General features: G+C 42.9%; 2 protein-coding genes across 6 annotated transcripts in view; both read left to right on the top strand.

Moving 5' to 3' along the window:
• The window catches only part of LOC111952423 (core-binding factor subunit beta), a 40,518-nt gene extending 25,447 nt beyond the window's left edge, over positions 1 to 15,071 (top strand). For 2 of the 4 annotated variants that reach the window (XM_023971072.2, XM_023971070.2), the window contains exons 5-7: positions 8,161 to 8,277; positions 8,532 to 8,627; positions 11,899 to 15,071. In XM_023971072.2, the coding sequence (XP_023826840.1) occupies positions 8,161 to 8,277; positions 8,532 to 8,627; positions 11,899 to 11,970 (285 nt within the window). In that variant the 3' untranslated portion in view covers positions 11,971 to 15,071. Of the gene's footprint in view, positions 1 to 8,160; positions 8,278 to 8,531; positions 8,628 to 9,200; positions 9,249 to 11,898 lie in introns of all 4 variants that reach the window. The other 2 variants (XM_023971075.2, XM_023971073.2) reach the window with 2 other exon arrangements.
• A 1,545-nt stretch (positions 15,072 to 16,616) lies between these two features.
• LOC111952458 (phagosome assembly factor 1) lies at positions 16,617 to 22,716 on the top strand. Of its 2 annotated transcripts, none has more exons than XM_023971136.2 (16): positions 16,617 to 16,781; positions 16,933 to 17,015; positions 17,144 to 17,227; positions 17,327 to 17,370; positions 18,671 to 18,750; positions 18,870 to 18,964; positions 19,527 to 19,591; positions 19,851 to 19,963; positions 20,646 to 20,779; positions 20,918 to 21,001; positions 21,119 to 21,201; positions 21,402 to 21,445; positions 21,569 to 21,618; positions 21,802 to 21,860; positions 21,978 to 22,050; positions 22,162 to 22,716. In XM_023971136.2, the coding sequence occupies exons 1-16, from the start codon at positions 16,718 to 16,720 to the stop codon at positions 22,249 to 22,251; spliced, it is 1,245 nt and encodes a 414-aa protein (XP_023826904.1). In that variant the 5' UTR covers positions 16,617 to 16,717; the 3' UTR covers positions 22,252 to 22,716. The 2 variants fall into 2 exon arrangements, with proteins under 2 accessions (XP_023826904.1, XP_023826903.1); XM_023971135.2 differs by having other exon boundaries at positions 19,494 to 19,591.
• The last annotated feature ends 264 nt before the right edge of the window (positions 22,717 to 22,980 follow it).

Genomic DNA, 22,980 nt, shown 5'->3' with positions numbered 1-22,980 from the left:
ACACACACACACACACACACACACACACACACACACATATTAACACTCACGAGGTGTGTGAGGACAATGGTCCTCTGTGTGCAGGCTCTCTGCCCTCTGCCCCCTGCGGCTGGGACAGCAGCCCTGCTCTCCTCCTTTCTCTCAAGCTCTCTCTGTTTTTCTTCTACCCCGAGAGCATCCAGATCTGCTGACGAGCTTTTGGCACGTGTCTAAATGAGGAGCCCTGTGCCAACGTGCCTGGCTGCGTCACGCTCACTGCCAGCCACTGTGCCAAGGCTCTGCCAACACACCATAGGCACAGCCTGAACGAGACAACTTCTCCTCCACTCTCCTCTGAGTATACCAGCGTCCTGTTGTCATCCAACATGATTGTTATTGACAAATTCGAAACAAGGCCTCAGAAATATGGGACTTTTTATCCCTCCGGTCACACTGTCCTACTGTGTGATATTGAGTGATTGATCTCCAGTCCCTACATTCCCCCTACATTCCTGCATCTGTTGATTTTAATATCAAAGGCATTCCCTAAGAGCATGATTGTTGTGCAACTGCTTTTATAAGCACATAGTCTCACAGAGAGACTGAGTGTGGCTGGGATGGGATGGGATGGGATGGGATGGCTCAGCCTCAGGCCAGTTGTGATTGGGTTGTAGAGGGGAGGGAGGGGAGGAGTGGCCCAGTGGAGTGGAGCTGACCTGGGATGGGGTCAGGGTCTCCCAGGGCTGGTCAGGGCTGGGACACCACACTGACCACAGAGCAGTATACAGTCCCACTCATTGTGTGCTTTTCTAATATGATATGCTGTTGCTTAGACCACAGCAGAATGTTGATCAAATCCAAACTTAACTTTGGGACTTTACACTAGTATCCTGTGTCCTCCCTCCCTGTGGCTCCATCTATGGCATTTCTGAGTCAAAGTTGAAATCAAAGTTTATTGGTCGCATACACAGTTTAGCAGATGTTATAGCGGGTGCAGTGAAATGCTTATGTTACCTAGCTCCTAACAATGCAGTAAAATGTCAAGCAAGTACACAAATAATAATAATACTTTTTTTAACAGTGTAACTAAAAGGCAATTCCTGGTCTTACATATAATCTTTTGTGTTTTAGAGGTCAGGGATGCTCCCTTCCACCCAGTGTTTTCGGCCATCTTTATGGAGGTACTTGGTCCACAGTTGGGTCTGTCTCACAAATCATGGCTGTGGTGGTTTCATCTCATTTCCTGTGTGGATGTGTGAACAGTGGACCTCTCAGGCCAGAGCCTGTGGGCCCAACCAGTGGTTGTGTGTTTGTGTTCCCATCTTTGTCCTCATGTCATGGTTTAGGACTCTTGGAGAAGGTGTTTAGTGTGTCTGGGTTAGCTGGGTCCATCAGACTCCATAGTAGCATCACTGGATCCAGATCAGCACACTCAATCACTGCCCTGTTTAGACATGGGTGTTTCATCAATTCAACTTCTTTGCCACTTTTATTCACAATGTACCCTCTGTGGTATGGTTATGTGCGTGCTGCGTCGTGTGTGGTGTGTGTGTGTGTGTTGTGTGTGTGTGTGTGTGTGTGTGTGTGTGTGTGTGTTGTGTGTGTGTGTGTGTGTGTGTGTGGTGTGTGTGTGTGTGTGTGTGTGTGTGGTGTGTGTGTGTGTGGTGTGTGTGTGTGTGTGGTGTGTGTGTGTGTGCATGCTTGCGTGCATGGTGTATGCGTGTGTGTCTGCATACACATGATCGTGTGTCAGTCACGGGGGTGTGGGGATGTGGGGGTTGACATTTATTTCTGCAGAGGAAGTTTGTGGTTAGACCGTTTCTGCGCTCCCGTTCACATTTTTACTCTCCATGTAGCCGTGCTTTTTAAAAGCCATGCAGTTTCTTACAGATGTGGAAGTCATTTCAGCAGTGCTTGTGTAACGACTGGAGGAGTTTTTGTTCTGCATCGAGACGCTGCTGGGTCTGGGCTCCCCCGCCTCGCCCCAGTGCAGTATGAGAAGGTCTAGGCTTGTAAATAAAGCCCCTGTTCCAGGCTGTAAGGAAATAGCCTCTTAAGAAATGCAACAATGTGGGACTGGCCATGTATCTGACAGAAAACCAACAGAATCCACATCTAACACTGCGTGTGTTTGTGTTTTCATTTTCAAATGTATTCATGATCATTTGTTTCCTAGATAAAAATACTGCATTCCCCAGCTGTAAAGCTGGCGCTGTGTTGCCCTCAATGTTTGTCTGACAGTGTCTACACTTTGGGCAAGGGTATATATTTATTGTCCGTCTGATTAAATCAGCATGAGAACATACCAGAGTTGCAGACATTCCTTCTTTCTTTGATAGGTTCTTCTGTCCTGCACCTGATAACTTGGATGTACATATATATATATTTTTTTCTAGATATATGTACACACCCACACACACACACACACACACACACACACACACACACACACACACACATACAAACACATGCACACAAACACATACGCACAAACACACAAACACATACGCACAAACACACAAACACATGCACACAAACACACACACATACAGTGTATTCGGAAAGTGCTCAGACCCCTTATTGGTCACATACACATATTTAGCAGATGTTATTGCGGGTGTAGTGAAATGCTTGTGGTCCTAGTTCCGACAGTGACTGTGTGCTTAGGGTCGTTGTCCTGTTGGAAAGTGAACCTTCACCCCAGTCTGAGGTCCTGAGCACTCTGGAGCAGGTTTTCATCAAGGATCTCTCTACTTTGCTCCATTCATCTTTCCCTCGATCCTGACTAGTCTTCCAGTCCCTGCCGCTGAAAAACATCCTCACAGCACGATGCTTCCACCACCATGCTTCACCGTAGGGATGGTGCCAGGTTTCCTCCACACGTGACGCTTGGCATTCAGGCCAAAGAGTTCAATCTTGGGTTCATCAGACCAGAAAAGGTTGTTTCTCATGGTCTGAGAGTCTTTAGGTGCATTTTAGCAAATTACAAGCAGGCTGTCATGTGCCTTTTACTGAGGAGTGGCTTCCGTCTAGCCACTCTACCATAAAGGCCTGATTGGTGGAGTGCTGCAGAGATGGTTGTCCTTCTGGAAGTTTCTCCCATCTCCACAGAGGAACCCTGGAGCTCTGTCAGAGTGACCATCGGGTTCTTGGTCACCTCCCTGACCAAGGCCCTTCTCCCCCGATTGCTTATGAAACATGATGCCTCTGAGCGCAATTTCGAGTCTCATAGCAAATGGTCTAAATACTTATGTAAATAAGGTATATCTGTTTMMTTTTTTTTATGTCTGAAAATCTGTTTTCACATTGTCATTATGGGGTATTGTATGTAGATTGATGAGGGAAAAAAATATTTAATCCATTTTAGAATAAGGCTGTAACATAACAAAATGTGTAAAAAGTCAAGGGGTCTGAATACTTTCTGAATGCACTGTACATACACACACACGGTCTTGTACAACTAACCTTGTGGGGACACACAATTCAGTCCCTAACCATAAACCTATCCCTAACCTGTACCCTAACCCTAACKTTAACCTTAAAACTAACCCTAGCTCCTAAACCTAATTCTAACCCTAACGCTAATTCTAGCCTTAACCCTAAACCCCCTATAAATAGCGTTTGACCTTGTGGGGACTAACAAAATGTCCCCAGTTGGTCAAATTTCTGTTCATTTACTATTCTTGTGGGGACTTCTGGTCCCCACAAGTGTAGTTAAACACATCCACACACACGCACACACACATCCTTAATGTCTCTGAGATAGATACTGCAGATGAGGGTAACTCCCCACTCTCCAGGGTGAGTGTAATAGGATGAATTGATAATTGATCACTTCCACATTGCCTGAGGATATGACATCTGCCTCGAGTCTGTCTCCTCTGCTCTGCTCTGTAGGGAACTGCCTCGTGGGAAACAGGATGTCACACTGGGTGGCACATGTCTGTCTTCTACTTGCTGCTCTTTATACTGTGGGTGTGGTTGATTGGCGAAGGACATATAGGCCTATACAGTATCTAGCCTTAACAGAGTCATGGCGTCTTAAGTGTGAAAGTGCATGGTTACATTCACTAGTATGAAGGCCCCTTTATGACTACTCTGGCGTGCTTTGGTTAGTCAGCCCCACCACTCTCTCTCTTCTCAGACATACTGCCTTGAGTGTGACTTAATGTATCTCATTAAGTCTGCATATCTACCATGTCTCTCACTACTCCTCTGTGTATACGTATACGGACCCAGGGACCAACATGTTCAGACCTCTCTGTCTCAGCTTTGTCTTATTCTCTGTGTGTCTCAGCTTGTTACTCATATATGCCTTTGTGTCGAAAATCTACCCATGTTATTTGTTCATGAGCACATTCATTTGTGCTTCTTGTTTGTAGTGGTCTTGTGTAACTTTATTATTACAGAGTCTGGGTAGTCTTGACTATAAACACATACTGTACTTAACGTCCTGAGCCAAAGGAAAATACACCTGTGAGCTGCACTGGAGGGGAATATATATGGAATACTTATTCAAAGCATTTTATTCACTTCACTGCACTTATTCAAAGCATTTTTCAAAGACAGAGACTGAGAGGAGCAGATGCATCTAAATGAGGTCCTGGTCCCCTAGGGCATTTATGGGCAAATAGTGTCTCAAAGAGAAGATCAGGATTGTTTTGGCTCTAGGAATCAACAGCTTCCAATGAATTGAATCCCAGTATTAACCCCCACCCTCTCTCTCTCGCCCTCTTTCTTTCAGGAACTCAAACACACACACCCACACATACACACACACACTCACACAAACACACACACACTCACACAAACATACACACACTRCCCCACCCACACTCCCCCACCCATCTTCACAAACACACTGATTCTCTGTGTGTTATCCCTTAAACCAGTCCCACCCTACAGGCTTCTACCCCCTCTCTCTGAGCAGGCAGCAGGCAGGAAGCAGCCTTCCACCAAACTTGTTGCGCCACACTGCCTGTGTCTATCTTACTCTGTGTTGTAGCTATTTTTATTTATCTTTCCCGTGTCTCCATCCTCCCCCTTTAAGTCTATGGCCATTATGTCTATGATAAGAAGGTACAGTAGATTAACTATAACCTTACCCAACCAATAAACCCCTTTTTTCCTCCGGGCCCCCCCCCCCCCATGTGTTTCACTCCCTGCAGTCAAACTCAATTATCTCTCCAGGACACCAGTGACCACTCAACAGGCCATAAACCACTGCAACAGCYCCTCCCCTCAACCAGACTCAATCTGCCCCACTCCTCACTCTCCTTTCTCTAAGTTGCATGGTTTGGCTCCACATAAAACCCAATAGGGTTAGTGTTAGACAGTAGGTCAGGGTAAGAGAGTTCCATTCATACACATCAAATAACAAATCATATATGTATACATATAGCTATATCAGATTTTCTCTGATATCACTAAGCCTTCCTGTTAAACKCAGTGCGCTGTTAGTTGTGAGGGTGGATGGGTTGAGCTGCTCCGGTGTATAGAGAAGATATGTCTGTATGTCTACAGTATATATCACCTCAAATTAACCTGGGGGAAAGAGGGGTAGGATTTGAGTATAGCTGCTTTTCTCATGTCTGCATTGTTGGGATCCCCCCAATAAAAACTGTGTGTTTAGCCTGATYGAGTRKTGAATMTTRCTTCTGGAAGGACCWGAGAKAYACTGTTTAAATGTGTTATTGATGGCTAAAAGGCCTGTATTGGTTGGGGGGGAGCTCTGTTTAAGTTGGCCGGTGGGGGACAAAAAAGGTGGAGAGGTCCAAAATGATAAAAATATATGTAACCAGACATTCATCTGTTTATTTGAAACTCACTGTCCCATGGTATATGGATTCTCAGAACCACTTATGGTGCACATTTAAGTCCTTGCATTTCATCTCATGCATAACCATGTGCCTGTGCTGTGGTGCAGATTTCACATTAGTTCACATTAATGCATGTAGCCTATATGTCTTTGTCAAACACTGTTATAGTGTGGTGAAGTTTAGTGTAGTTTAGTGTAGTGTAGTTCAGTGTAGTTCAGTGTAGTTAGTATAGTGTAGGTTAGTGTAGTGTAGTGTAGTGTAGTTTAGTGTAGTGTGTATTAGGTGCCGCTTGTGTACTAGATCTATTCAGTTGATAGTGAAAAGATGGAATATTTGCTTTGGTTAATTTAAACCTGTGTAAATCGATTGATTCAGTGCTTTCAGAGGCAGTTGGAATGGGCTTAGTTTTCTCTTTATCCCTGGTGTAAAGTGGAAATACTTCTTGCAATGGAACCCTAGTAAAGAACCTGAGATGTGAGGTGTGGACCTGAGAGAGAGATGAGGGAGGAGAGTTAGTTGCCAGGGAGGAAGAAGTATTGTTTGGTTGGCGAGTCGGGATAGATGTCAGAGTGGTGTGACGACAGAGAGTCGGGATAGATGTCAGAGTGGTGTGACGACAGAGAGTCGGGATAGATGTCAGAGTGGTGTGGTGAACGACAGAGAGTCGGGTAGATGTTCAGAGTGGTGTGACGCAGAGAGTCGGGATAGATGTCAGAGTGGTGTGACGACAGAGAGTCGGGATAGATGTCAGAGTGGTGTGACGACAGAGAGTCGGGATAGATGTCAGAGTGGTTGTGACGACAGAGAGTCGGGATAGATGTCAGAGTGGTGTGACGACAGAGAGTCGGGATTGATGTCAGAGTGGTGGGATGACAAGAGAGTTGGAAGAATGAAAGGGGAGAGAGGATATGGTTCTAGGTGCTGACTCACTGGACAACTGGGAACTGGGCTGTTCTGTGAAATCAATAAGTTGTTAATTGTGCAGACAGTATTTGACCTCTCAGACAGTATGTTTGTAAGTGTTGTGTTTATAGGCTAGGATTGGTGTTTGGGTTTCAGAGTGATTAGGTTTACGTGTGTGTGTATGTGTCTGAAAGAGGGTATGCGTGTTTATAGCCAAAGCCCGTCCCCTCTCTCTTCCTCCTTCCCTATACTCCCAGCTACAGAAATAAACATCACACACAGACTGACAGACTACACGCTTTTGTCTGGAACTGAATTCCAAAGCCTCAGGGATGTGTTTTTCTATGGCCCTGAGCCAAAACAGACAACCATATACTATACCCTTTTCTCTGTCTCACACTGCCATGGAGTCCTGTAACATGCTCTCTCCCCCTGCTCTCTCTCTGTCTCTCTCTCTCTGTCTCACACTGCCATGGAGTCCTGTACATGCTCTCTCCCCCTCTCTCTCTCTCCCTCTCTCTCTCTCTGTCTCTCTCTCTCTCTGTCTCTCTCTCTCTGTCTCACACTGCCATGGAGTCCTGTACATGCTCTCTCCCCCTCTCTTCTCTCTCTTTCTCCTCTCTCTCTCTCTCTGTCTCTCTCTCTCTGTCTCTCTCTCTCTGTCTCACACTGCCATGGAGTCCTGTACATGCTCTCTCCCKCTCTCTCTTGCTGTCTRTCTCTCTCTCTCTTTCTCGCTCTCTTTCGCTCTCTCTTTCTCTCATGTCTCATATGGATATAAACATACTTAGCGATAGTGCATTAATGTATATACACACACTAATTTGTATAAATAAAGTCAGGATTTACTGATTTCTCATAGGAGAGCCTTGGTTTGCTGTCTCTCTGTCTCTCTCCATCCTACAGCAGCCTTGATAAATAAACAGCAACATGGCAGGAAGAAAACATCTCAGTGAGCTAGGCTGGGCCTTGGCTGGGCCTGAGGTGAGACAGGAAGAGAGAAAACGTGGAATGTTAGTGTATGTATGCCTGTACGTGGGACTAGAGAACCATTTCCTTGTTTAGATTCAAGAGGATCTTCAATAAGCCTTTCTTTCTGTTTGCTCAGAATGGGTTGCATGTGTTTTACAATTCAAACCTCCTATTGTACGAGCCACTCTGACGCAASTGAGGTTTTCTCTTTCATTCCAATCAGCACCCCTCCCATCCCTCTTACCCCTCCCCTAAGTCTTAGACGGAATGGGAGAAGACAGAGACAGACGTGTCTCTAGTGAACTGAGTGACCCTTTCCTCTATTTTGTTATTTGAGAAAACCTTACTACTTTTATCTGAGTGGTTAAAAGTGAGCCACAACGACTGTGTTGAATAATGTACCCAGATCTGTGCATTCATTTGGTAGTATATGTTTTCCTAGATGTTTGAGCCAGAGCGTTGTTGTGTCTGTGTGGTCTGTCTGCAGGTGTACCTGAAGGCCCCTATGATCCTGAATGGAGTGTGTGTGATCTGGAAGGGCTGGATAGACATGCTGCGCCTAGATGGGATGGGATGTCTGGAGTTCGATGAGGAGAGAGCACAGGTACTGTAGCACATCTTTCATCACACCCCTGGTCCCCAAGCACCACCAACACAATACACACAACTAGATATAACAATTAGCTACTATATTTACACACATTTACATACAGTACACCTCTAGACGGACTACTTTTAAATTGCTTAACTAGAACTAAACTTAACATGTTGTGCCCCTGCCCCTACATATACAACCAAAACAACCACTCACTGGTCAAAACAAACTGTGTGTCTCTCTCCCCCTCTGTGTGTGTTCAGCATGAGGATGCCCTGGCGCAAGCAGCCTTTGAGGATGCACGTAGGAGGACCCGGGACTTTGAGGACAGGGACCGCTCGCACAGAGAGGACCTGGAGGTGAGCGAGATTGGACAGACTGGGGATGGGGTGGGCTAGTGGTTTGACAGATTCTGAATGTCCCCATGGTCACATGATTAGTGCTAACAAAAAAATGTGATGTTGGAAGGTTGTGATTGTTTGTGTCCCCTGTGTGCTATATGTAGAGAGATTGTTACCATGAGAACCCTTGCCAATTTCCCCTAAGGTAGCTGTAAATTACCATGACAGTTGTGTGAATAACCCGGATTGTTTTAGATATTTTACTCTCTAACACAAGTCTTGAACTTATTGTGTGTTTGTCTGAGTTATCGTGTGTGTGTGTGTGTGTGTGTGTGTGTGTGTGTGTGTGTGTGTGTGTGTGTGTGTGTTGTGTGTGTGTGTGTGTGTGTGTGTGTGTGTGTGTGTGTGTGTGTGTGTGTGTGTGTGTGTGTGTGTATTTGTATTCAAAAAGTATTTGTTATGGTATCTACAGTAGGTTTAGTGCATGAAGAGTCTATTCATAATAAGAACACAAAGAAACGTATTCATTTATTCTCAGATTGATCCTAAATGCACCCCCCCTAAGATGAAAACGAAATTGTGTTTTTTTAGGACCCTGTGGCATCAAAAATCTGGGACTGATGGCATTCAAGGACTAGGGTCTGTCTTCTTTGCTTTTCAATGTCCCTCTGTCATGCACTAAACCCTGTGTGTGGTATGTGTGTGTTGGATGTGTGAGTGTGTTTGTGTGCGTAGTGAGGTGTCTGTGTGTTTGTGAATCAACACGAGAGCATGTGCATGTATGTGAACAATTTAAAGTATCTGAGTCTGCCTGTTTTAGTGCCTGCGTGTGAAGAAATAGAGAGACTGAATGAGTGAGTGAAGAGAGAGAGAGAGAAAGTTACATGTCAACAGTATTTGTTGAGTTAACACACTGTTGTAATGAATGCTTAGTGATAATGTGGGTTCCTTCTCTCTCATTCCCCAAAATCTCATGGTCAGTCATATGAATATGGTTTCTGGATTTTTTAAATGCATTTTKTGATTTTATGATAGTATGATGTGTGCAGGCCAGGAAATCCTACCAGGGTATAAGCTGGAAGACAGACCCCCCACACACACTCTCCCCCCAGTGCCTAATGGAGAACAGACCTCCTTACACACACACCACCCACCCTCACCCTGCTGCCGGAGGAGTCCGCTGCAAGGCCTGCTGGGACATATCTGCCACAGCTTGGCAGCACATGATTCTGAAGAGAGGGAGAGAGAGGGAGAGAGGGAGGGAGGGGGAGAGCATCTGAAGTAGTGCTTTCATGTTCACGTCTAGTATTTCCTCACTCAGTAACATACCCTCAAGCTCCCTCAGGAAGAATGGACTCCTTTCTTCTGAAAATCAATAAGCCATGGAGGTATTATTGGTCAAAGAAAAAGGAAAATGGACGTCTCTGACATGGAGCCTGGAGGAGATAGTCTCAAACAGGATTGTGTGGAAGGTGTGCATGTAGTCACTGTATGACACATCTTCCAACTAAACCCTTTCCATGCCTTTCATTCTCAAATACTGACTGTGGTGGAAAAATGAAACCCCATAATCATTTTCTTCACGTTTTTTTCCATCCAAGTTATGTTGAAATAGCAGAACTGCTCTGATTCAGAATTTTCAGATTGGACTGTAGCATTTAGCAAATTCTCTAATTGTTGAATCCCCCTGCTCTGGTGTCCTCTCAAGGAGGGAGGAAGCTGATATTGTTGGTTTTATTTTAGATGAAAGATAATATTTGCATTTGGACAGCACAGGACCCTGTTTTTATGTGATCTGGGCGCCTGGCTCTAGAGGACATTCAACCATTACATTTCTGTGGTCTGAACTTGTGATCCTATACTCAGTCCACCATAACTCAATAAAGGCCAGCAGCACAATGACAGTATGCCATAAAGTGGGAGCTAGGAGGCCTCTAAAGGGTTAGAAACCTGTCATTTAGTTCCAAAATCACAGCTCTTCTCTAGCAAGGTTGTCAGTGTCAGCTTTGAGTATGTGTGTCTAAGTAAAGCATATATGGGTAATTCCCATGTTGTGTGGCCTTTGCGTGTTTTTTCATGTTCTTTGTTCAGGTTTTGTGTTTTTCTTGGTGTCTGTGTGTGTGCGTGCATGTGTGCTCATGTGTGTAGGAGCGATACAGGACAGGACAGTGATAGCCATCTAGATGATTGAGGAAGATGAGATGGATGAAGAATAAATATTACATTTTTTATCAGCCCAGAGCCCCATTCTGCAGGTGGAATTAGAGGATTAATACTCTCCCTTTCCTGTAATTACYGTAGCACTCCACCCAGGGTTGAGGCTTACTGTAATGTGTATCATCAAAATAATATTCCTTTGTCTGTAGTTGCACTTTATACAGTATATTATTATGTATTGAGTCCAAGTTTCAGATCATTGTAAAAAAGTGTGACCTTTCCTGATTTTTGTATTTATTTTCGTTTTGGAAGTTGGTCCAGTTCACATTACATTGTGTGTGGTGTGAGAAAGCCTTTTTTCATCAACCATTACCCAACTGTAACTGGTGTGTTTTGGCTGAAGGGGGAACCTTTACATAGACGTTCTTTCCTCTGACTCAAGGACACTTCAAATATTTATTTTCCTTCATTTTTTAACTAAGGGAGCAGCGCACATGTGTATGCGTGTGCGTGCGTGTGGTTGTTTTCGAAATCACTCTCCAACAACCTGTGATCGGCCAGTTCATAAAATCTTCATAAATTGACAATATTGCAGTAATAACTAACTATGGTATAATATATATTATTAATTGTTTTGAAGACACTATTTCCGTTTATGATTCTGAAGAGGAAGAATGGATGAGCGTCAGTGTCTCATTTAGGATTAGAGTAGTAGACTGAACCAGACCAGGTTTAAAAGAAGCTATTATGGTGAGTCATTTGGATGACGACTACATGCCATTTCAGCTCAGAGACTTGTACCAGCGTCTGCTTTCTCCCTCTGTCTGTCTGTCTGTCTGCCTGTCTGTCTGTCTGTCTGTCTTACATATATCTATGTTGGGAGAGATTTAGAAGTAGACGCATAAACATATGTATCTGTGACAGGCAGACAAGTTATTTTTAATTTTTAAAGCGTGTAATGTTGATGACTCCCCCCCCTTAGCCTCAGCTGGAAACTCTCTGGTGCCCTCTGCTGAATGTACTGCACTCATTGGTGCCCCATCTGAGGCCACTTTCAACACATTACACACACACTCATTATGGTATTTTTGGCTGTATCAAATCTGTTCTCCCCCCCCCCCCTCTGACACAGCCCAGGCGACAGCAGGACCCCAGCCCTGGCACCAACATGGGTAACAACGCTGATGATCACAAGATGCGCTAGAGGCCAGCAAGACACAGGGAGTGGGTCAGGGTGATCTGTCCGTCGTACTATGCCAGTCTCACACCCTGACATCAAGCTGTTAACTGGAGAGACCAAAGTCCACATTGCTGGGGATTTGGGGGTGGGGTGGGGTGGGATTCCTTTTAGTTTTAAAGTGTGGGTTAAGGGGATCGACCCAAACCTCGTTGTCTTCTGCGGGGTTTTGCACTATGTGATACATTCAGTTTAGTCCCCACTTCGCCTTCTGTATGCATGGAGCGCCTATCTATGTTTTCTTTTGTCCCCCTATGCAAAATATTTTGGAGGCACTTTCATTTACAATGCTTTATAAATAGGAAATGACTGGGTGATTATTAAATGTAACATATTTGTTCTTAAATAATAACTTATTTCTAAATTGATATACTGTATTTCTAATTAATCCAAATGTCTGTTTCCATCTACCTTATTATTTCCCAGAAAGTTTGTTTTCAAGGAGCACCTGAGGAGCACTGAGCATACATAAATTTTTGTTTTTCAAGTTTTGATGATTATTTATTGAGTATCAACTTCCATCAGGTAGTTTGGAAGTAGGCCTACCATCAAGTACAAGTAGTTACCATTCAATCACCTATTTATTTTGTATTTATAAAGGACTGTAAACGATTGCCTAAAAGCTATCTCTTATCCTATTATAGCACTATTTTAATGAAATTGTATTTGTTATTATTTTATTCATGTTTTGTTTGAAAGTCATGATGTTTACTTTTTGTATTTCTTTTCTCTATATACATACTGTATTTGTCAGTCTTTCGGCTTTCGTATGGGATGTTAGTAGAATATAGAAAGTTGTGTTCTAGAAAAGTTACTTTTACAAAGAGGCACTTTCTGTCTTCCTGTCTCCTCTTTAATGTTATTGTAACAGTCTTTGAACATGAGACTAGCAGCACAGAGCACACAATGAGGTCAGTGCTGAGCTCGCTCTCTGTAAATTGAGGCAAATAGTCTTTCTCCTCTGCATTGTTTTTTTATTTTTATTATTCTCTTTATTTCACGTTTCATCTAGATCAGGGTTTATAACGTCTAAGCAGTAAATTTCTCCCAGAAAATGATGCAAAGGCACAGCAACATTGTCTCACTAACATACCCAACAGTTTTGTTTCGTATGTTTCAGGTTATCTGAATATCCTTGAGTTTGATCAATTATTTAGCTGTTGTCAGTGTTTCTTTCTCTTCCCCTAGCGGAATAGTTGTAACGGTTTATTCATATAAAGTTGTTGGTCACACTTTATTTGGATAGTCCCGTATAGATGATATACAGATGGTCATACGTTCAACAAGCTATCTGATGATAAGGAACTGCTTGCTAAAGTTATGGTTAAAGTTAGGGTTAGGTTTAGGTTTAGAATTTAAAATAAGGGTTAGGGTTAAGGTTAGTGCTAGGGTTGGGGTTAGTGGATAGTTAGTTGAAATGTTGTTGACAGTTATTGAACATCTACGAACCATCTACTTGGGACTACCCAAATAAAGTGTTACCAAGTTGTTTGTACTGGAGATAAGAAAGAGCAAAATCTTTAAAAGAGGTAGAAGGCTTGCAATCCAACACTGTTTCAACCAGTCATGAAATATTGGGATGAAATAGGTAAAGAGTCAGTGAGGAGATAAAATAAGTAAGATAAATCACAGAAATACAGGTGTGTATGTTATTCAGTTTGAACAGTGATGGATTGTACAATCTGAGGCTCAATATTTGAAATTAAAGGAGAAAGCTAAGGTCAAGTCTAGCAGCAGTAATGTACCGGTGGTTTTCCACCAGTCATTTGTAATGTATCAGCTCAGTATTTTATTCAAAGTTAATTTGCTTTAATTTGAATAAAGAGGAAAGGTGGAGGAAGTAGCCTATGTTTTGTAAAGGGATGAATGGTAGACAGCAAGTTGTAAGATGTGGATGTGCAGGTCAGAAATAATGGGGTTTAGGTGGACAGTGGGAGAGGCAGGAGTTTGTCACACTTTGCTGGGGAATCAAGTTCTAATTTCATACTGCATGTGATTGTATTTCCTTGGATTATGTTCTTAGGTTTTTATCCTAAATACTTTCATATCACATACTTGCATAATGTTTTACATCCCAGTAATGATGCAGTTCTTTTGCATTTCTAGCTCATTAAAACAATGTGTATAGTCTTAGCCTGTTGCTTTAGTGTATCAAATCAAATCAAATGTATTTATAAAGCCCTTCTTACATCAGCTGATATCTCAAAGTGCTGTACAGAAACCCAGCCTAAAACCCCAAACAGCAAGCAATGCAGGTGTAGAAGCACGGTGTGTCACCTCAAGTTAGCATACCAATGTAGGTAGCAGGAACGAACAGGTTTACGCTACCTTCCACAGTGATGTTTATGCAATGTGTACAGTATTTCACCATTTTCTGAGAGCTCTATTTCAAATGGTTTGTTTGATATCTACTCCAGTGTATAGGGTACCTGATAAAAGTGGCAGTGCTCTTGAATAGAATTACAAAATGTATTGGACACTCAGAAACTAACTGGCCTACCTCCAGCTACAACCAAAAACAAATAGAAATATTGGGTATTTATTACTTCGCGATTTTGTGAACCTTTATTTAATTGAAATGTTGGTTAGATAGTACGATATGTTTGCATGAGGTCAGGAATGTCCAAAAAACACTGCAGTTATGACAAATCCCAGCCTGGATTTCCAATATAATTCATCTTTCCCTTCATGTGTAGGCCTACTCCCCTGAGTCCCAGTTAGCTGTAGCCCTGTCTGAGCTTCACCCTTCACTTAATGCTGGCATTAAGGCAAGTTACACACCAGAGACTATTTCCGAGTTTGCTCACTTTAAAAAAAAAAAAAAAATGTTTATTTTCTTATTTGTTTTAAGTTATTGATACAGGTTGACCTTTGTTGTGTTCAGGTTATGCTATGAAGAACTGTGTATTTCTGTGTTTAATGGCCTACCTTTTAAGATTTTACTGAAGAATTTAGTTTTCTTTCTTTCTGTTTTATGGTTTAGCTTGTTTAGCTTGTTTTGTTAAGGGGCAATTTAAATTTGTGTTGAATTTGATGTGTTTCATAATAAACTTGTAACAAACCTTTTACTAGGTCTTGTGCATTTTTTAAGACTCACCATTTCCAGAAACACTCATTTATTACTGACTTTATGACTGTCTAAAATTTAAAGGCTGTCTGCCTCTCTTTGAGGTTATTTTATCCTATMAATAATTACTATGGTCAACAAGTTGCTAGTCTCAGGTCTAGCCAGGTCTATGTGTGCTCCGAACTTGAACTCAGATAATCTTTCAAGTATGGCATTGTTCAGTCACAAGACTCTGAAGTTTGTAAACACGTGAGATGGTAAACAGAACTCATCACTTGAGTCAGACACTCATAACAGGCAATCTTACAACCATGCAGCAAACAACCAGCAAACATGATACCAGTGCACCATGAATAGGCTACACCTGTATGCTCATTGAAGTCGGCATAATAAGCATTTAAGTCAAATAGTTTAGTTTTATACTGTATCTGAATATTAATGAATAGTACTTAAATTGTACAATGTACATAGCCTGGCCATAGACAAGTTTTTGATTAGCATACAGTTTGATTAGAAATTATTATTGTTAATTGCACTAGTTATAGAAATGTGCAAACATAGACACGTTCACATAGATATTATAGCCTATAATTTAAACATGATAAGCGAGAATTTTGAAGAAATATGTTGGTCAGCTGACCAGGAAGTGGCTGTTTCTTCACGACACACAGGAAGTTGAATAATCAGCTGATAGTGTTGGTGTTTTGTTGGAAGTTGCCGTTGTTTGTGAAGTGTTTATATTCCTTTCTCTTCAATTCACGATAAAGACACAACAAACGAAAAAAGGAATTCGATGGACATTTAATTAATAGTCATGTTATGAAAATTAGCTAAGTGACTCACTGTTACAATTTCAATTCATAGCTAGCTAGATTGCTGTTGAATCCTCGGGAAGAAAGAAAACAGCAACGTAACGTCAGTCAACGGGTTTGAGACGTTCTTTGTTTTTGTTTTGTCAGACAGAATTGCAGTATTTGGTTTCTTCTTTTTGAACATCGTTTTATATTTATTAATAATTGTGCGTGGATTTTGATTACAATAACTATACAGGAGAGCTAGCTAGCATAGCTACAAGTCGCAGATAATTGTTGTCAAGCTGCTGAGTTGTCTAATCAGAAGCGAGACAACAGAGCTGTTTAGATAGTGACGAGTGTGGAACGATTTCAGACTAGCTAGTTAGCTAGTTGTGGTGTGATCGTCATTTGCACATCACTCAGTTAGCTCAACTGCGACCTGTTGGTAGAGTTATATGTCAGCCACCAACCTGTAATTATCAGTAAGCTTTGTGTGTAATTAAGCAAGTTTGTTGCGCAATTCCTGTATGCCAACGTTGTCAGCAAGGATCGCTGGTCCAAAAGGATGGTAACAGCAGTGTGCTGTAACTAAGTTTTGGASTGTCTTGGCCCCTAGAAGGTGTCATTTGTCCCACTGTCACTATATTTCAGGGTGTTTTATGTAAACCCGTATTGTGTATGCCTATGAATTAAGTATTATTTTATTGTGTTAATAGCTTAATGTTGTGTAGAAACCGTGCAATTGAAAAGGAGTGATTTAAGAAGAGAAGGATCAGGCAGTCTAATATTAAAGAAAGGTCCAGTTCTGGCACAGGCACAGAACCTCGTTGAAAATCCTTCTCCCTACTTGCCAATGCTGGATCTGGAAGTTGTTCCTGAAAGATCTTTAGGACATGAGCAATGGGAATTCGCATTAGGTAAGTGACTCAGAAGTTAATAGGTTATTTGGTATTCTTCATCCGACCACACACCCTAAATCTTTTCCCTGTCTGTTATTTTTCATATTTGTTTGTAATTTGTAAATGCGGACTAAATCTATCTCTAATCTTTTCCATKTTTTTGTCACAGGGATGCCATTGGCCCAGGCCATTTCCATTTTACAGAAACACTGCCGCATCATCAAGAATGTCCAGGTTCTCTACAGTGAACAAGTAAGAGATGAGATGACTGCTCTTTGATATGATGTAGGGTGTGGGCTGTCAGATTAATGTGACAGATTCTTGATTGACTGTTCCCTGTAATTACATGTTAATTACATGTTATCTTTCTGTGTTTCTAGACGCCACTCAGTCATGACCTCATACTCAACTTGACTCAGGATGGAATTAAACTGCTGTTTGATGCCTGTAACCAGAGACTGAAGGTGAGGGAGAGGTGCGCTCGTGGGTCATGACTTTAGACTTCATTCAGTAAACACTGTATGTTGAACACTAATCACGTCTCTTGTTGCTGTAATGTTTAGGTGATTGAAGTATACGACTTGAGCAAAGTGAAATTGAAATACTGGTGAGTGATCATCTGTTCCTAATGTGAATACCTGTGTGAGTATTAACAAATGTATATGTGAGCGAGGTGGGAATTTGTCAGACTGGAATTGTTTGTTTTACTTAGTGAGAATAGTTTGTTTTGCACATTGTTCATCTTATGTTGGATGTGGGACTTTGCTACTACATATACACTATATATACAAAAGTATGTGGACATCCCTTCAAATTAGTGGCACTTCAAATGAGTGGACTCGGCTATTTCAGCCACACCCGTTGCTGACAGGTGTATAAATTCTAGCACACAGACATGCAATCTCCATAGAAACACTTTGGCAGTAGAATGGAAGAGCTCAGTGTCTTTCAATGTGGCACTGTCATAGGATGCCACCTTTCCAACAAGTCAGTCTGTCAGATTTCTGCCCTGCTAGAGCTGCCTCGGTCAACTGTAAGTGCTGTTATTGTGAAGTGGAAATAGGAGCCACAACGGCTCAGCTGRGAACAGGTAGGCCACACAAGCTCACAGAGTGGGACCGCAGAGTGCTGAAGCGCGTAGTGCATAAAAATCGTCGGTCCTCGGTTGCAACACTCACTATCGAGTTCCAAACTGCCTCTGGAAGCACACAAGCCTAAGATCACAATGCCTAGCGTCGGCTGGAGTGGTGTAAAACTCACCGCCATTGGACTTTGGAGCAGTGGAAATGCGTTCTTTGGCGTGATGAATCACGCTTCACCAACTGGCAGTCCGAAAGATGAATCTGTATTTGGCGGATGCCAGAAGAACGCTACCTGCCCTACCTGGTTCGGGCTAGGCCACTTAGTTCCAGTGAAGGGAAATCTGAATGCTACAGCATACAGTGACATTCTAGACAATTCTGTGCTTCCAACTTTGTGGCAACAGTTTGGGAAGGCCCTTTCCTGTTTCAGCATGACAATGCCCCCGTGCACAAAGAGAGGTCCATACAGAAATGGTTTGTTGAGATCGGTGTGGAAGAACTTGACTGGCCTGCACAGAGCCCTGACCTTAACTCCATCGAACACCTTTGGGATGAATTGGAACGCCAACTTCGAGCCAGGCCTAATCACCCAACATCAGTGCCCGACCTCACTAATGCTGTTGTGGCTGAATGGAAGCAAGTCCCCGCAGCAATGTTCCAATATTTAGTGGAAAGCCTTGGAGGCTGTTATAGCAGCAAAGGGGGGACCAACTCCATATTAATGCCCATGATTTTGGAATGAGATGTTCGATGAGCAGGTGTCCACATACTTTTGGTAATATATTGTAATAGTATCTAAGCCTAAATGGTGTCATTGTCTTGCAGTGGAGTACATTTCAACACTCAGGCTATAGCACCCACTATAGAGCAGATTGACCAGTCCTTTGGCGCCACACACCCTGGAGGTAAGGGAAAGACACTCACCTCACCAATCAGCAGATACAACTTTGTTTCTTATTGATAGTACTGTAGAATGCTGCAAGGTAGGCTTCTTGTGTTTGACCATGTTTTCCTCACTCCACAGTATACAATGCTGCAGAGCAACTGTTCCACTTGAACTTTCGGGGACTCTCCTTCTCCTTCCAGCTTGACTCATGGAATGAAGCTCCCAAGTATGAGGTGAGACTATTACCTGTTCCTGTTATATTTATCCCTAGTATGCTGTTTTTATCTGACTGGCTTTATAATTGCCTTATAAACCCTGTTTGACATATAGTATCTGCCACACTGCAAATGTATTCCGTAACTTGCTCTTCTTGTTCCCCTCATCTATTTTTTCAAATGTACTTTACCTGGCTAACAACCTCTAATAGACCTTGTTAACCAGATAAAGTACTAGTCTTTTTGGCTTGGATTATTTGTTAGATAATGAAAACCCCTGTGCCTCATTTTGACCACAGGGAATTAACAAACTAATTGCTACATCACCAATAGAGCTGTGTGATGCATGAGTATTTGGTTTTGAAGCATTTGATAATGCTGGAAATACAAAAAAAATCTGCCAAAAAATTGCTTAGTATGTATTTTCTTGTGATAATGCATTGCTACAGTATAAAGCTGTTGATGTGAGTGCTTGTGTCTCTATATGTTGAATGTGAGCTGRTGAAATGCACACGCCAATCTACTCCCAGTTGTTTTGCTTTGACAGCCTAACTTTGCCCATGGCTTGGCCTCCCTGCAGATTCCGCACGGGGCCACAGTGAAACGGATGTACATCTATACTGGGAACAACCTACAGGATACCAAGTAAGAACATAATGTATTCACAAGCACACCTGGAATAATGGTTGAGCATGGCAAGTTTATGGGGAGATGGAGGAAGCAGGTGGAGTATAAGGTGAAGGGGAAGATACTGTGTGTTTGGTGAGCTTGTTTACTCCAATGGAAATGCTTCAACTAACACCATCTTCTCCTTTGAATATGGTTAGGTTTAAAAGTATTGCGAGATGTGTGATCTTGGATTGCAGAAAAAAACATGACTGTGACTCACTCTGTCGCTCCTCAGGGCTCCAGTGATGCCCCTTGCCTGTTTCCTTGGCAACGTGTATGCAGAGTGTGTGGACGTGCTGAAGAATGGTGCGGGACCACTTGGTCTGAGACTTCGCATCCTCACTGCAGGTACATAGCAAAGGGACATCTCAACCCACTCATGTCTATGAGTACAACACCATCAGAACTGTGTAATTGAAGCTTATTCTGTTCAGGTTGATATTCATTTTGAGGCTCTCTGAACACATGCCACTGACGGGACTGGAGGACGTAGGTGTTCTCTTCCCGTAGCTCAATCCATCCACAATTCTAATTGGATCAGGCTAGTCTTCTCCCTTCCTTTAATTAATTCCTTCCTCCAGCTCTGTTGTTAGGACTGTAATAGAGCCTCCTGCTGGAGCTACAGAATAGTGCTTTCCTGCAAGTCCCTCAGTTCCATCACGTTCCATGCTCTCTCCAGTCCATATGTAAAGCCCTGCTGATCTCATCACCAAATATCACCTCTGACAGGCCCCTCCCCTGGAGAGGCTGAGCTAAACAAATAACCTACAGGAGGAGCCATGTACACTATGTACTTGTACTCTACGCCCTTTAGTAGACGGGAAGAGGGCTATCAAAATATGTAAGTCATCTGAAAGTCTCTTGAAATCCCTCATCCAGTGTTTAGACGTGTGTCTTTTGACCAGCTGTTTTTGTTGTCTCTGGTTTGATGTATTATATGCATTCGTAATGAAATGATGTGCTCCAACAGTTTTGCAACATCAGGTCATATTCAGCTTGGATAATGAGTGTACTTGTGTCCTGTTGTCAGGCTGCGGGCCGGGGGTGATGGCTGATGCCAAGGTGCGTGCTGTGGAGAGGAACATCTACTTTGGAGACTCCTGTCAAGATGTGCTAAGCGCTCTGGGCTCGCCACACAAGGTCTTCTACAAGTCAGAGGACAAGGTATGGCCCTTAACTCTCTTCCCTGTCTCCTTCTTTTACCCTGACCCCCTTTTCTCATACTTGACTTGCTGCTCTCAGTTGATATGACCCTCTCTGTTTATAAACAAGCTCTCTTCATGTTTTGGTTTCCTGTTTCAGATGAAGATCCACTCTCCGTCGCCTCACAAGCAGGTCCCGTCCAAATGCAATGACTACTTCTTCAACTACTTCACCCTGGGGGTGGTAGGTCTTGGTGTTATATGGGGGGAGGGTAAAAAGAGGGCTTGTCTTTTTTATGTTGACATTAAAGCTCAATGTACAGTTTTGACCTCTGATTGTTCCCTCTTCCTGTCGTTCCAGGACATACTCTTTGATTCCACCACACACCTGGTGAAGAAGTTTGTCCTTCATACCAACTTCCCTGGTCATTACAATTTCAACATGTAAGTCTCTCTGCCTCAGTTAAGACTGGCACTTTATTGGCCCTTGGCTCAAATATACAATGTTCAGACATATGATTAATTTGAATTAATGATTTGCAGTAGAGCCATAAGAGGCTATTAACTCTTTAGTGGTTGAAGTAATGTAGTCGCAGGACTGCAGTGCTCCCCACTCAGTAACATGTTAAATCTCTCAATACTAGATATCATCGATGCGATTTCAAGATTCCACTTGTCATTAAGAAAGGTGAGTTTCTAATCAGCTTTTGTATTGTATTTCCTGAGTTTTTTGGTGCTCCTTTTGCACTCTGCCTGTCTCCTCTCTGACCTCTGTCAAGTCTCCTCATGTAATCCTGTCTGTGTCTTTCAGAAGCTGCTGATGCTCAGTGGGAGGACTGCATCCTCACTACCTACAGCAAGGTCAGACATGCCTGACCTGCTCAGTCTTTGCCTAACTGAATGTTTTCCTACAACATACTGTATATTTTTGATAAAGAGTTGTGAAAAACACCACACAAGCAACTATGTTTTAACTTTATAGGTATTTGTGACTTCAGAGAAGGTTTGTGTTCTCCTGACTGACTATGGTTGTGTCTCCCTTAGTGGGATCAGGTTCAGGAGCTTCTTGGACACCCCATGGAGAAGCCTGTCGTGCTCCACAGGTAAGAGATGCCTGGGTTAGAATTTACATGACTACTTTCCGATGAAGTGTTTTCACTCTACAACTGACTGCTGGCTCTGCAGTTACCAAAAAGGTGTTCATTTTTTCTGTTTCACAGGTCATCCTCGGCAAATAATACCAATCCCTTCGGCTCTACGTTCTGTTTTGGACTACAGCGAATGATCTTTGAGGTAAGAACTTGGTGTGTTCCCTGAGTCGTGAGTGATGATGGCATTAGGTTGAGTAGTACAAAGGCCTGTATGTAAACTCTGTGTCCTAACTGTGCAAACTTGTCGTCCCAGGTGATGCAGAACAACCACATAGCTTCAGTGACTCTGTACGGTGCCCCCAGACCCAGCAGCCGGGCCCGAGCCGAGGCCAGCGCCCACTGAACAGCGTCCTACTGCCAAACCTGTCTCTCCCCTCCTCCAGTCCACGCCACAGCATCCCTAGGCTGATAAGAGCAGTGTACTCTGTCTCACTCAATCTCTCACCCACTGCCATGTTCACACCAGAGAGGAGCTCCTCTGGACCCATCTGCCCCACGGTGACGGGCACCTCATCCAGAGGCCTGCTAGGAGCCTTACGTCAGCCTTCATCCCACCCCCCTCCCACCTCTGACTCACCCTGTCCCAATGGTCTTCATCATCAAAACACCCATTAGATGTGTTTCATCAATGCACATTTGTATGCCGGCGTCCACAAACACATGCTCACCTGCATACACAAATGAGCACCTGCGTGCATGTTACAGTTTTTAAAATGACTTAATACATGCTTGACATGCACACATATATCAGAAACTGATACCAAAACCATTTCAATCCTTTCGCCACTATATGTTCATGTTACCGGTTAATACACATGCATATGGATGCAGGCTCATCTCATATCTGCAGCACTAGCATAACAAGTACACCATTACATGCACAGACAGTTCCAGAAACAAACGTGCATGCACACAGACACAAACAATTGCATGAATAGAGAAGTTGTTGTTTTTAAAAGGAGAGTGGTAAAGGATGACAAGCACAAACTGGCCTCCCCATGGAGGGTCCTAGTGCTCTGCATGCTTTGAGGGGGAACTGTCTTGGCACATGATCAAACACAGACACACGTAT

Source organism: Salvelinus sp. IW2-2015, linkage group LG26 (assembly GCF_002910315.2).
Source record: "Salvelinus sp. IW2-2015 linkage group LG26, ASM291031v2, whole genome shotgun sequence".
Classification (NCBI taxonomy): domain Eukaryota; kingdom Metazoa; phylum Chordata; class Actinopteri; order Salmoniformes; family Salmonidae; genus Salvelinus; species Salvelinus sp. IW2-2015.
This window is presented reverse-complemented; position numbering and strand designations above follow the sequence as displayed.